Raw genomic sequence first — 15912 nt, forward strand, 5'->3', positions numbered from 1 at the left:
CCGTTGTTTTTTAACGAACGTCGGGTTCTGCAGGGAGATTGCAGGGGGGTCCCAGAGGCGGGGGCACCGTGATCAGACATCTTATCCCCTATCCTTTGGACTTCTTTTACAAGGGAGATAACCAGGTCGCTTCCAGCAGGAGTGGTCCCAGTTAGGTGGCGGTTGGCCTAACATGCCAGAATGCCCCGGTGCCAAGCACCTAAGGGATACAGGAAGGCGAGTGGATGCTGTAGGTGGATATGGTTGAGTAGCAAAGCTGAGTAGACTCTAGTGCAGCCAGGTGGTAGCAAGCTCGATGAACACATAGGCATGGTCAACAGTCCAGGTCATACACTAGAGAATCAGCGAGATACAGAGAAGTCTCGGTCAGGATAATAGGTTCAGGTCAGACACCTTCACTGTAGACAAATGACACTATTGCTCAGGCACTATGGGATGGGCACATATGTGGTGCCTGGCATGGATTGGTGAGGAAAACTTAGGAGAAGCGTGCACTGGCCCTAGAGGACAGACCAGAAATTGCAGCAATGGTGGGAGCAGCAGGAGAGCGTCCAGAGGAGACAGGTGAGAGCATATAGCAGGGATGTGGGGCAGAGAATGCTGCTCGGCGCTTGCCAGTGCCAGGACACAGTTTACTTGTGGATGCCAGCCACTGGCGTCACAGTTTTTTTTCCCTTTATATATTCATAACTCATGTCTAAAAAATTTAGGTTTTTACTTATTTTTATGCATTAACACATAAAAAGAGACTTTCTTGTTTATTTTCCAGTTCATGTTACTCTTTATTACCTTTTGGTCCTGGGAGACCAATTTCTTTCTGTTAAATTTAAAAACAAATTTAAAATGTTTTTTTAAATAAAATTAGATTATGCATAAAAAAAATTTTGCAACACATTTCCCACATTCTCGGCATCAGTTTGGCTTCTCTCCTGTGTGAATCCGATCGTGTCTAAAGAGATTTGACTGATTTGTGTAACATTTCCCACATTTTGAACACGAATACGGTTTTTCTCCTGTGTGGCTCCTCTGATGTCTAACAAGGTTTGATTGATTTGTGAATCTTTTCCCGCATTCTGAACATGAAAATGGCTTCTCTCCTGTGTGGCTTCTCCTATGTCTTAAAAGATTTGATTGATTTGTAAAACATTTGCCACATTCTAAACATGAAAATGGCTTCTCTCCCGAGTGATTTCTCTCATGTATAAGAAGATCTGATTTATTTACGAAACATTTCTGACATTCAGAACAGGAATATGGCTTTGCCCCGGTGTGAATTCTCTCATGTGTAGCAAGATGTGATTTATCTGTAAAACATTTCCCACATTCTGAACACGAATACGGTTTCTGTCCTTTGTGAATTTTCTCGTGTGACAGGAGACTAGATTTATATGTAAAGCGTTTCCCACATTCTGAACACGAAAATGGTTTCTCTCCAGTGTGACTTCTCTCATGTATTACAAGATTTGATTTATTAGCAAAACATTTCCCACATTCCAAACATGAATGGGGCTTCTCTCCTGTGTGACTTTTCTCATGTTTAACAAGCTGTGATTTATAGGTAAAAAACTTTCCACATTCCGAACAAGAATATGACTTCACTCCTTTGTGACTTCTCTGATGTGTAACAAGATTTGATTTACTCATAAAACATTTCCCACATTCTGAACATGAGTAAGGCTTTTCTCCTGTGTGAGTTCTCTCGTGCATAATAAGATTTGATTTACTTACAAAGTATTTTCCACATTCTATACATGAATATGGCGTCTCTCCTGTGTGAATTTTTTTGTGTGTAAAAAGACCTAAAATTCTTGTAAATTCTTTCCCACATTCATCACATTGAAACTTTTTCCCTTCTCCCTGATCTGTCCTTGTGGTAACAATGTGTGGTTGGCCAGGAGATGGTTCCTCATGATCAGGGAGATTATTATACGATAGATCTGGATGGACATTAGGGGTAAGGAGGTCTTCTCCTGAGGAGCGCTCCATGATCTCTCCATCTTCTCCTGAGGAGCGCTCCATGATCTCTCCATCTTCTCCTGAGGAGCGCTCCATGATACCTTCATCTTCTACTTTCACATTTAGCAATAACATGAAGTTTCCCTCAGAGTTTGTACCGGGATATTCTGTTGGGATTGAAGATGAAGTTGGAGTTTGAGACTTTTATTTCAAAGTACAAAGCAAATACAATTATAAAATTCCTAGAAGGTTGGAAACCCACAGAGCTTTTTATACGTTTTGTAAGCCAAAGCGAGAAATGGATCCAGAAGGAAAGCGTAAAAAAACTATGCACCTTTCCTTTACATCTGAAGTGCTAAACATTTCATTCAGAACACCCGGAGCCGGAGGCCGTGATCGTGATGTCATGGCCACACACCCCTCGTGACGTCACACCATGCCCCCTCCTTTCATGTCTATTGGAGGGGGCGTGTTGGCTGATACGCTCCCTCCCACAGACATGAATGGAGGGGGCATGGTGTCATGTCACGAGGGGGGGGGGGGGGGGCGTGACTGTGACATCACGACCACTGCCGCAGTAACCTGGTGTTTGTTGCGGGTGCTGCGGGAGATTGCGTGGGGCCCCCAGCAGCGGGCCCCCCGTGCTCAGACATCTTATCCCCTATCCTTTGGATAGGGGATAAGATGTCTAGCAACGGAGTACCCCTTTAAGTGTCACAGCCTGGCATGCCTCCTCACTTTGTGTCGGTAGAGGAGGGGTGCCAGGTTGTGGCACTTGAGCAGCTTGGTTCCTCCTCCTTGACACTTGGCTGAGACATAAAAAGGTGGTTCTATAAGTTTGACCATAAGCTCCAGGTAAAGTACGGTTTGCTTTTATGTCCTAAGGTTGGGTTCACACTACAGCATTTCCGACATGCAGGCAAATGGGTTTTCTGTGAACCCATTCACACTGCGGAATTTTCCGCCACATTAAACCTGGAATCCGCTCTGCACACGTTGCCGTCTATGGGGACGACAGTGTCTGCGCGGTCCTAGTGCCGAGTGATTCAGACACAAAGCTGGCCGCACTCGGTGGAAGTTTAACTGCGGTACCACAGGAGATCGCGGGGGGTCCCAGCGGCGGGACCCCCGCAGTCAGACATGTTATCCTCTATCCTCTGGATAGGGGATAAGATGTCTAGGGAAGGAGAACCCCTTTAATGTGAAAGAGCTGCTGATCATGGATCTGAATCAACTTACGTAAAAGTTCAAAAAAATAATAATTATATGTAAAAACTTTAAAAAAAATCTAAGGTCACTTTTTAAAGACACCTGTGTACAGACAAACAAATGTTTCTAAGTGTGTTTTGGGGCTGATTCTATAGAATTGGTCTGATCGGATTTTAGGTCAATTCAGCTTTGGAAGGGCCCTGAAATGCCATTTAGGACCCTCTGAGGTCTCTTCTAATTAAATTCAACCCATTTCAAGTTCTAAGTTTTAGTGACATAAAAGGTCAACAAGCAATAAATAAACTAATTAACAGATTAGAAGACCCCTATAAAGAGGAAGAAGACCCCTATAAAGAGAGAGACAACACCCCCCACCCAGTCCATTGTGCTTTTTTCTGTAGGGCGATCTGTTCTGGAGAGTTGCTTAGCTCCCCCTTTTTTGTTTTACCTAACTCCAGACCCTGTATCATGCCAGGCTGTATCTTTGTGGTGGTCCGACATCTGCAGGTGTCCAGGCTGTATCTTTGTGGTGGTCCGACCTCTGCAGGTGTCCAGGCTGTATCTTTGTGGTGGTCCGGCATCTACAGGTGTCCAGGCTGTATCTTTGTGGTGGTCCGGCGTCTGCAGGTGTCCAGGCTGTATCTTTGTGGTGTTCCGGCCTCTGCAGGTGTCCAGGCTGTATCTTTGTGGTGTTCCGGCATCTGCAGGTGTCCAGGCTGTATCTTTGTGGTGTTCTGGCCTCTGCAGGTGTCCAGGCTGTATCTTTGTGGTGTTCCGGCATCTGCAGGTGTCCAGGCTGTATCTTTGTGGTGTTCCGGCGTCTGCAGGTGTCCAGGCTGTATCTTTGTGGTGTTCCAGCATCTGCAGGTGTCCAGGCTGTATCTTTGGGGTGGTCCGGCATCTACAGGTGTTCAGGCTGTATCTTTGTGGTGGTCCGACGTCTGCAGGTGTCCAGGCTGTAGCTTTGTGGTGGTCTGGCGTCTGCAGGTGTTGAGGGTGTAGCTTTGTGGTTGTCCGGCGTCTGCAGGTGTTCAGATCTCCATCTCCGGTGCACGTCGTCTTCATTGGCCTCGTTGTCATCTTTGGCCTCTTACTGCCCCTGCCTTTTCTTTAGCAGGGCCAGCACTTCCAAGGTATATGAAACCCTCCATTTTTTTTTATAAATTCTGGTTTGTTTTTTAGGGTAGGCTGTATTCGTTTTATACTAGGCTGCCTCTTGGAGTGCAGGTACTCTTAGTCTCGGAGTTCCTTCTCCTTGTTTTTTGTTGATTAAAATCTCTTTTCCTGGTATACAGGTTATAAAAATTAAAGGGGTACTCTGCCCCTAGACATCTTATACCCTATCCAAAGGATAGGGGATAAGATGTCTGATCGCGGGGGTCCCGCCACTCGGGACCTCCATGATCTTGGCTGCGGCCCCCAGATATCCGATACACGGAGCGAACTTCGGATGACTGTCAATGCAGGGCAGAGGCTCGTGACGTCACGATCTCAATGCAAGTCTACGGCCATCGCGCCCCCTCCCATAGACTTGCATGGGAGGGGCATGGCAGTGCATTGCGCCAGATGCTCTAAATGAATGCCGGGTGCAGCAGGGAGATCCCGGGATCTCCCACAATCACACATCTTATCCCCAATCCTTTGGATAGTGGATAAGATGTCTAGGGGCGGAGAACCCCTTTAATGATGATTATATAGTTTTTTTTAAATATGTATATATGGAGGGTTTTAGTGACAAGATAAGTGAAATACTTCTTTCTATATTGAAGTACTAATTAACTCTTTATGTCTTCTCCCGAATCTGCGGACAGAGGGTCGGCCGGCAGGAAGTTCTGGTGGAGACACCTCTCCTGCCAGGATTGAGACACCCTCCTTCCCATGAGTACTCCCGGTGAACAAGCCGCCTCCATTGTGCTCAAGACATAGAACCTTCCATCCAGCACATAAGTTTTTTGTCCAACTGTCCATAAAAGAACTTTAAGATACCTTTACCCATAAGAAATTGAGACGTCATTTGCTTCATAGAGCTATAGAGACCTCTGCTACTCCAGAAGAGGGGTTATTGATGGTTGAGGAGTCCCACTCATCATCTGCTTTGGATGAGGATTTGTCACCATTTGTCAACAGAAGTTACTAAAAGGGGTGCTCCGGGGAAGTATTTTTCCTTGCTTGCAGCCCAGACTACAACTCTCAGCAGTCAGTGCGGCTCTGTGTAATGGCTGCCAGCCAATGCTCTTACTATCTGTGTGCATGCTGTGTTGTTGTAAACACACTGTGCATGTCTTTTCTTTCAAACTACCCTTTCCCCCAGCAATAAATCATGTTATGCTCTGAATGGCAGCAGTCAGTGATAAGATCTACAGCAGGAAAAGAGCAGCGTTATGTGCTGAGGTGACTCGGCGTTTCTGCTTGCAAGATCCTCAAACAAGGAAGAGGGAGGTGTGGCTGTGAAGACAGAAATCATGTGGTGTTTGTCTTCCAGGAGAGTAGGGGTTAGGTCTCACTGAGGGGTTTGCACAAAGACTAGAAGGATCAGATTATGATGTTTTTCTCTCACTCCCTGCATGTAAGTGACAGCTGAAAGAGGGAAACTGCTCTATATAGCTAATGAATGATATTTAGACTAATAAATAGGTTGGTGAAAGGGAAAGGATGGGCTATGGGTTTAGGTCCCTGGAGTACCCCTTTAAAGCCATCAGGTTGGGGGACCAGGATGTTAAAGCTCCTCCCTCTAGGGAGCCAAGGGCCTTCAAAGCAAATGATAGATGAAGACAGAATGAAAACACACCCCAAGAAGGGCCTATTATTGAGGACCAGCCCAAGCCAAGTTACTATGTACCTAAGGTCGACATGGCGATCTCAAAAATGTCGAAGCGCACCATGGTACCTGCGGATGATGGCTTTAATCTACAGAATCCATTGGATGGAAGATCCATCTTGGAGGCAGGAAGGAATTTTTCCTCTTTTATGGGGCAATTGGCATCAGCCTCCTAGTGGGATTTTGCCTTCCTCTGGATCAACACAGTAGGATTTTACATTGAACTTCATGGACTCTTGTCTTTCTTCAACCTTATAAACTATGTAACTATGTAAGAGCTGAGAGTGCCCTTAGGCAGAATTATGCACTGCCTCGGTACCTATTGCTTCCTCTGAGATGGCCAATTTCTGCCTCCATAAGATTCAGACTGACATCGATCAGGGTATGTCACGAGATGATATTTTGGCCTCATTTAAGTCCATCAACCTGGCAGCTGATTTTACGTTTGATGTGGTCCCTCAACATCTCAACACATTTCTCCTCGCTGCCTCCAGAGAAGTTTATACGTTTATACGAAAAAGATTCATGTTTTGCAAAGGGCAAGTTAGGCTAAGTTCACACTGCCGTTGTGCTCCAAGCCATTCGCCTGGGTCCCAGAACAGCTCGGAGCACAAATTATACCACCGGATCCCAACAGATCCCATTAACTTGAATAGGGTCCGTCGGGGGTTCTGTAATTTACTGGAGTTGAGTGGAGAAATAAAATAGGGCATGTACTGACTGGCTGATAAAACTCGATTTACCAGGGCACAGCGTGAGTGTGAACCTGGCCTTTTCCATGAGACCTCTATTCTTGATTACGTACACAAAGAATCTCTAGAAGAAGGTCCTCACATGGACCGTGTAGCAGGAAAAGCAAAAACTACTACAAAGAGAAACTACTACTAAAAAGGATTAAAATTTTCAACCACTGCTCATTTTAATATATTTGAAACACACTTTTTTCACAAAAAAAACTGATGTTAAAGAAAAAATAAATAAATAAATAACTGAAAACCTCAGAACCCAACACTACCTTAAAGGGGTACTCAGCCCCTAGACATCTTATCCCCTATCCAAAGGAAAGGGGATAAGATAAGATGTCAGATCGCGGGGGTCCAGCCGCTGGACCCGGCATTTTTTAGAGCTTCGGGTGCAGTGCCAGAGGCTCGTGATGTGACGCCCCCTCAATGCAAGTCTATGGGAGGGGGCATGGCTGTGACGTCACGAGCCTCTGCCCCGCATCGCTAGTCATACGAGTCATCACCAGTCATCCCGATGCACGGAGCGAACTCGATAAAATCTCAAAGTGTAGTAATTTTATACAATACTGATTACCATCTGGAATTCTTAAAGGGGTACTCCAGTGCTCCAGCATTCTGAACATTTTGTTAAGAACGCATGAGCCGGAGGCCGTCATGGTGACGTCACGGCCACACACCCTCACGGTGCCATGCCACGCCCCCTTCCCTCATGTCTATGGGAGGGGGCATGTTGGCCGATACACACGAATGGAGGATGTGTGGCTGTGATGTCACGAACACTGATGCAGGAACCCAGCATTTGTTTAGAACACTGGGTGCTTCGGGAGATTGCGGAGGGCCCCAGCAGCAGGACCCCCATGATAAAACATCTTATCCTCCATCCTTTAGATAGGGGTTAAGATGTCTAGCAGCAAAGTCCCCCTTTAAGATTACTTGGCGATGCAAAAACTTACTAGAAACTACCATGCAGCTCCACCACTATGTTCTAAAGGGAACTTGAAAAATTTATAAATAAAGGGTTCACTCAAAACATCCTATCTAAAAATGAAAAAGAATATGATAGAATATAGATAACTTGGTAAATAGCCAATAAATTAGATCACATTCCGAAAATTCCCCAAATAATCCTCTTGGCAGACTTATTTCTGGGATCGAGTGTGTAACATCTAACCAATCACGGTATGTGGACCTTCTACTTCAACCCTGTGTACAGACTCTACCAGCATACTTAAAGGAATACTCAACATATACACCGGATCCTCAAACACCTAGAATACAAGTCAAACTGTATAAGGAACCCTGGCTGTCACTTCTCTGTATGAGAAAGGTTGCACAGCTTTCCAAATTTTTTTTCTACAAGTAAATGGGACTTCAGAACAAACATAAATTATTAGTAAGTGTAACAAATTTTTAACTCACAATTATTTTATGCATGCCAATAACTTTTAGGGGATCACAATGGGGACCAGATTTGCACCAAGTTATTTCAGCTTGTATGAAGGACATTGAAAGGATTCTGAAATCTTTCCGTATGGATAATTAAAACTGGTCAATGGCCTATAAGTAAAAAAAAAAATTCCAAAGTCCAAAATTGTGTATTTTTGGTCATTTTGTATACCCTAAAAAAAAATAAACATACTAATTTAGGTGCATGTAGTTATAATTTTTTAAAGCCGTAAAATTAAATAAAACCTACATAAATTGGGTATCCTTGTAACCATATGGACCTACAGAATAAAGATCAGGTGTCATTGTTACCGAAAAGTGCACTGCATTGAAACGGAAGCCGCTAAAATTCAAAATGGCTTTTTTTTTGAGGCGTGACGGCCCCTCCCATAGACTTGCATTGAGGGGGAGTGGCCGTGACATCACAAGTGGGGTGTGACCGTGATGTCACGAGCCTCCACCCTGCATTGTCAGTCATCCGACACGGAGCGAAGTTCTCGATGTGAACCCAATGTCTGGGGTGCCGCAGCAGAGATCGCGGGGGTCACCAGTGATCAGACATCTTATCCTTTGGATAGGCGATAAGATGTCTGGGGCAGAGTACCCCTTTAAGAATTGCTGTTCAGTTCTAAGGGGTCCTAAAACAACTCGTATTTGTGGCCCTGCTTTTTGAAATTTCATCATAACCCCTCCAAACACCCACCCCACAAAGGTGGTTTACCAAGGTGGTCGTAGCAGTTGTGGTGGCCCTAAGGCCTGGAGATCATCCCATATCTGGCTGATTGGCTTCTAAACTTATCTTCAGACGCAATCCTAATCAAACATCTTCATGAAGCTTTCCCGTTTTTTCATCAGCTTGGATGCTTAATAAATTGGCAAAAGTCAATCTTCCCGAAACCTCCGCAAGATTTTTACGTTTTATCATAGGTTCCACCCAGATGACCCTTCACCTCTCTCCAGGAAGGAAGGAGCGAGGACAGAGGGCCACAGGGTTCTTCTCTGTACCCCATCGGGTATCCTTTCTCACTCTTATGAAGATGAATGGACTCATATCAACATAAGAGGTCCCTGGGGCATTTTAGCACCTTTGTACTCTGCAATCAGACGTTCTTTCCAAGCGGAATCACATCCGGGACAGGCTAAATGTCATGTGCTTCCTATCTTACCAAGTGGAATCACAGCCAGAACAGGCTAAATGTCCTGTGCTCCCTATCTTGGAACTCCTCCTTTATTTCAGGTGGTGTCGCCACCTTGTGGATCGGAGGTCTCAGATCCAACTTGCTTGTAGGCTGTGGAGCTCATCTTCTAGGAATTTCTGTCCAAAGTACTTTGACTTCTCAGGATCGTCAATTATTCTCACGCCCCCTCCCATAGACTTGCATTGAGGGGGTGTGATGGTGATGTAATGAGCGGGGCGTGACTGTGATGTCATGAGCCTCCACCCCGCATCGCCAGTCAACTGGCACGGAACAAAGTTCGCTCCGTGCACCGGATGTCTGGGGGGCCACAGCGAGATGGCGGGGGCCCCCGCGGCGGGATCCTTTGGATAGGGGGATAAGATGTCTAAGGGCAAAGTACCCCTTTATATCTCATGGCAAAAAGGTTCAATGCCAAGCTGGTGAGAATTTGCACCCATTAAAAGGCAGACTAAGTGGTGATAGCTGCGCTGCCCCTTCCCTGGAGGTTCAGGCTGGCCTACATCTTCCCACCGATTTTCTTCAGGCCTCAGTGACTCATATCCTTCTTTCTTGGCCTAAGAGATCTTGGTTTACCCAACTCATGCTGATGAATGAAGGCCATTATTGGAGGCTTCCCCTAACAGCGGACCCCAGTGTGGTGGGATAAGCAGCTCATCACAAATTCAACCTGACAGCCTGAAGCTAGACCAGTTCTTCTAAAAGCAGAAGGGCTTTCTGGCTAAAGCCTGAGAACTTGTCCCGTCCCGTGCGGAAACCATGAAAAAGACGTATTCTAGGATCGACAGAATTTACCTTAACTGGTGTGCCCCGTCTGCGTCAGGTTCGCCCCTTCCTGATATCCTTAAATTTTTTTCAGGATGGCCTTGGCCGTTGATAGCCATGCTCTACAGCCACTTAATGGAAGCCTACCATCTTGAAGGCCATTCATGAACGGGATTTATTGGCTGTGGGTCAGCATCTCCTCCCTTTAGGCCCTTGGAGGATGAGGGCCTTACATTTTTGTCTTGGAAGGTATCTTTGCTTATAGCGGTGACCTCAGCTTAGAGAGTTGGTGAGCATCAGGCCCTGTGGACATTTAAGCCTTATACCAAATTCCTTACGGATACTTCAAAGATTTTTACCAACCTTCACATCCAAGAGAATCGTTTGTGTCCCACATTTGGATCCACCTGCTTTCACCAAGGCTGATTCCATTAGGGCTGTGTCTACCTCCATTCTGTTGGACCAGATCTGTAACGCAGCTCTGTGGATCTCTCACTCGACTCTCATCATCCATTATCGGCTAGTAGCTAGAGTGTCCGAATATTTGGCCATTGGGCAAACTATCTTCCCCTCCCATATAGGGTCTTTTCCTTGCTAAATTCCCATTTGTATTGCTGATAGGACATAAGGGAATTGTTAAATTCTAGCAATAATTGTTTTCCCTTAGTTCTAACAGCAGCACACAAATTACCCTCCATGTACTATACACACACACACAATAAGCTGGGGGTAAACTCCCTATTTATAGGGGTCTTCCAATTTGTTAAATAGTTTTATTGCTTGTTGCTTTTTTATAACAAAGTACAAATTTCCCCGATCCTACCAGTTTTAAGGAGGTGGAATAACCCATCTGTTCTGCTGTTAGGAGTAAGGGAAAACACATTATCGCTAGAAATTAACGATAGGGTTCTCAGAAATGGCATAATATTAAAATAATATTTAATAATAATAATGATAATATGCATACGGTGCTAAGCCACTTTAGAGACTAAATTCTAAATGATGTTATTAGTATGTGTAAGAGTTGGGAAGGGAACCAGAGAACCCAGAGGAAAAATATGTGAATATGAGCTTAGGGGGCATAAATAAGGATCACACGCATTATGTCCCCTCACCCTCTAGCATTCAGACAACTTTTTTAAATAAAGTTTGAACCCATATAACTATGAAATAAAAACAGTGTAATGTTCCCACATACTTGGTTATGTCTATAACTATATAAAGTATAAATTCATTATGTTATATGGGAGAATGCTGCAGTACGCTACTAATAAATGTACAGTGTAACCAAGAGCGCAACATTAATTCATAATAATACAGCGGGGCATGAAAGAGCGAATATAAACATAGAAAAGCCCCTTCATAGGAATAATTAGAGGGGGTGCTATGAGATATAAACCGTAGATTTAATATTGATGGAGTGCAATTTTAAAAGCATGGATAACCACTGTAAAAAAAACTCCTTCTGTAAATCCATTATTACATACCTGGGGTAACACCTCCTGGAATTATTAAATACCTGGGGTAACACCTCCTGGAATTATTACATACCTGGGGTAACACCTCCTGGAATTATTACATACCTGGGGTAACACCTCCTGGAATTATTACATACCTGGGAAAACACCTCCTGGAATTATTACATACCTGGTGTAACACCTCCTGGAATTATTACATACCTGGGGTAACATCTCCTGGAATTTCCTCCTTCACTTTCCTCATACACGGGTGATGGCCCCTCATCCTCTCTTCTTCATCCTCCACTTTATTATTAGCCAGATCTCCCCCCTGATGTGACATATAGAACAATTCACTACAATACAGCAGACAGCAGGAGCAACAGAGACCCCCAAAATCTATCCCCAAATCTATGACTGCAGGACCCCCCTATAGAGATATAGTATCAGCCTCATCTACCTGATGCTTCTCTGGGACATTTCCCTCTGGACAGTCCTGGGAATACAGAGGGCGGGGACACCTCTCGAGTGGATTTCTGTCAATGACTCCATCTGTAGGGAACACACAGGGAATGCATACATCAGTGATGCTAGATATATTTCTATGTTACTAGGAAGTGAGAATGATATCTATATATACATCTCTTCTTACCTTGTGATGTGAGGGGCCGGTGATCCTCCATCATGACTATGTCCTGGTACAGATCCTTGTGTCCTTCTACATACTCCCACTCCTCCATGGAGAAATAGACCGCCACATCCTGACACCTTATAGGAACCTGATACACAATGATACCGTCATCACCAGACCCCTCCATTACTGTATAATGTCCCAGCAGTGTCACCTCTCCAGTCATCACCAGACCCCTCCATTACTGTATAATGTCCCAGCAGTGTCACCTCTCCAGTCATCACCAGACCCCTCCATTACTGTATAATGTCCCAGCAGTGTCACCTCTCCAGTCATCACCAGACCCCTCCATTACTGTATAATGTCCCAGCAGTGTCACCTCTCCAGTCATCACCAGACCCCTCCATTACTGTATAACGTCCCAGCAGGGTCACCTCTCTAAACATCACCTGACCCCTCCATTACTGTATAACGTCCCAGCAGGGTCACCTCTCTAATCATCAGTAGACCCCTCCATTACTGTATAATGTCCCAGCAGGGTCACCTCTCCAGTCATCACCAGACCCCTCCATTACTGTATAATGTCCAGCAGGGTCACCTCTCCAGTCAGCAGCTCAGTGATCCTGTGGATGAGTTCTAGGATCTTCTCCTCATGTATCAGTGAGTGAGGTGGAGGCTCCATGATGGGGCCCCGGGTCCTGCTCCGTCCTCCTGATTCCTGAAGATGGCTATTGGGGGCCACACACTCCCCCCATGTCTTCTTCACTATGGTGTAATCCTGTGTATGGAGAGAGACAATGAGGGGACTGACCCCAGTATTCCTCCCTCACTACAAAGAGGAGATTGTGCCCCCTGTATAGAGCTCTAGTGAGCACATCTGGAATACTGGTGTCAGTTCTGGAGACCTCACCTACAAAGAGACATCCAGAACATAGAGCGGGGCCAAAGATGGGGGACAACAATGGTGGAAATGTAGATGGGGGGACAACAATGGTGGAAATGTAGATGGGGACAACAATGGTGGAAATGTAGATGGGAACAACAATGGTGGAAATGTAGATGGGGGACAACAATGGTGGAAATGTAGGTGGGGGGGACAACAATGGTGGAAATGTAGATGGGGGGAAACAATGGTGGAAATGTTGATGGGGGGGACAACAATGGTGGAAATGTAGATGGGGGGACAACAATGGTGGAAATGTAGATGGGGGACAACAATGGTGGAAATGTAGATGGGGGGACAACAATGGTGGAAATGTAGATGGGGGGACAACAATGGTGGAAATGAAGATGGGGGACAACAATGGTGGAAATGAAGATGGGGGCCAACAATGGTTGAAATATAGATGGAGACAACAATGGTGGAAATGTAGATGGGGGGCAACAATGGTGGAAATGTAGATGGGGACAACAATGGTGGAAATGTAGATGGGGACAACAATGGTGGAAATGTAGATGGGGGACAACAATGGTGGAAATGTAGATGGGGGGACAACAATGGTGGAAATGAAGATGGGGGCCAACAATGGTTCAAATATAGATGGAGACAACAATGGTGGAAATGTAGATGGGGGGCAACAATGGTGGAAATGTAGATGGGGACAACAATGGTGGAAATGTAGATGGGGGACAACAATGGTGGAAATGTAGATGGGGGACAACAATGGTGGAAATGTAGATGGGGGGACAACAATGGTGGAAATATAGATGGAAGACAACAATGGTGGAAATGTAGATGGGGGGGACAACAATGGTGGAAATGTAGATGGGAGACAACAATGGTGGAAATGTAGATGGGGACAACAATGGTGGAAATGTAGATGGGGACAACAATTGAGGAAATGTAGATGGAGACAACAATGGTGGAAATGTAGATGGGGACAACAATGGTGGAAAGGTAGATGGGGACAACAATGGTGGAAATGTAGATGGGGACAACAATGGTGGAAATGTAGATGGGGGACAACAATGGTGGAAATGTAGATGGGGACAACAATGGTGGAAATGTAGATGGAGACAACAATGGTGGAAATGTAGATGGGGACAACAATGGTGGAAATGTAGATGGAGACAACAATGGTGGAAATGTAGATGGGGACAACAATGATGGAAATGTAGATGGAGACAACAATGGTGGAAATGTAGATGGGGGACAACAATGGTGGAAATGAAGATGGGGGACAACAATGGTGGAAATGAAGATGGGGGCCAACAATGGTTGAAATATAGATGGAGACAACAATGGTGGAAATGTAGATGGGGGGCAACAATGGTGGAAATGTAGATGGGGACAACAATGGTGGAAATGTAGATGGGGACAACAATGGTGGAAATGTAGATGGGGGACAACAATGGTGGAAATGTAGATGGGGGGACAACAATGGTGGAAATGAAGATGGGGGCCAACAATGGTTGAAATATAGATGGAGACAACAATGGTGGAAATGTAGATGGGGGGCAACAATGGTGGAAATGTAAATGGGGACAACAATGGTGGAAATGTAGATGGGGGACAACAATGGTGGAAATGTAGATGGGGGACAACAATGGTGGAAATGTAGATGGGGGGACAACAATGGTGGAAATATAGATGGAAGACAACAATGGTGGAAATTAGATGGGGACACAACAATGGTGGAAATGTAGATGGGAGACAACAATGGTGGAAATGTAGATGGGGACAACAAAGGTGGAAATGTAGATGGGGACAACAATGGTGGAAATGTAGATGGGGACAACAATGGTGGAAAGGTAGATGGGGGAAAACAATGGTGGAAATGTAGATGGGGACAACAATGGTGGAAATGTAGATGGGGGGACAACAATGGTGGAAATGTAGATGGGGGACAACAATGGTGGAAATGTAGATGGGGGAAAACAATGGTGGAAATGTAGATGGGGACAACAATGGTGGAAATGTAGATGGGGGAAAACAATGGTGGAAATGTAGATGGGGGACAACAATGGTGGAAATGTAGATGGGGGACAACAATGGTGGAAATGTAGATGGGGACAACAATGGTGGAAATGTAGATGGGGACAACAATGATGGAAATGTAGATGGAGACAACAATGGTGGAAATGTAGATGGAGACAACAAAGGTGGAAATGTAGATGGGTCACCTCACCTCTCCGGTCAGCAGGTGGAGGATCTCCAAGGTGAAGTGTAATATTCTCTTAGTCATCTCATTCCTGTCCTTGTCCATCTTTGAGGGTCATTCAGGAGACAACTGGGTCAGCTGGAGGGGGTAGAACCAGCGACACAATGTAACAAACCCCCTCCTCATGTAATCTTACTACTGGGGTGATACACTGTAACAAATCTCCTCCTCATGTAATCTTACTACTGGGGTGACACACTATAACAAACCTCCTCCTCATGTAATCTCCTTACTACTGGGGTGACACACTGTAACAAACCCCCTCCTCATGTAATCTCCTTACTACTGGGGTGACACATTGTAACAAACCTCCACCTCATGTAATCTTCTTACTATTGGGGTGACACACTGTAACAAACCTCCACCTCATGTAATCTTCTTACTATTGGGGTGACACACTGTAGCAATCCTCCTCCTCATGTAATTTCCTTACTATTGGGGTGACACACTGTAACAATCCTCCTCCTCATGTAATCTCCTTACTATTGGGGTGACACACTGTAACAATCCTCCTCCTCATGTAATCTCCT

General features: G+C 45.1%; 1 protein-coding gene across 1 annotated transcript in view; it reads right to left on the reverse strand.

Moving 5' to 3' along the window:
• LOC130301846 (zinc finger protein 845-like) overlaps positions 1-15912 on the reverse strand; it is a 76851-nt gene that overhangs the window by 16210 nt on the left and 44729 nt on the right. The window contains 5 exon segments of the mRNA XM_056551638.1: positions 894-2123; positions 11813-11921; positions 12051-12142; positions 12243-12369; positions 12820-12993. Coding sequence (XP_056407613.1) covers positions 894-2123; positions 11813-11921; positions 12051-12142; positions 12243-12369; positions 12820-12993 — 1732 coding nt within the window.

This window comes from Hyla sarda, chromosome 1 (genome assembly GCF_029499605.1).
Source record: "Hyla sarda isolate aHylSar1 chromosome 1, aHylSar1.hap1, whole genome shotgun sequence".
NCBI lineage: Eukaryota > Metazoa > Chordata > Amphibia > Anura > Hylidae > Hyla > Hyla sarda.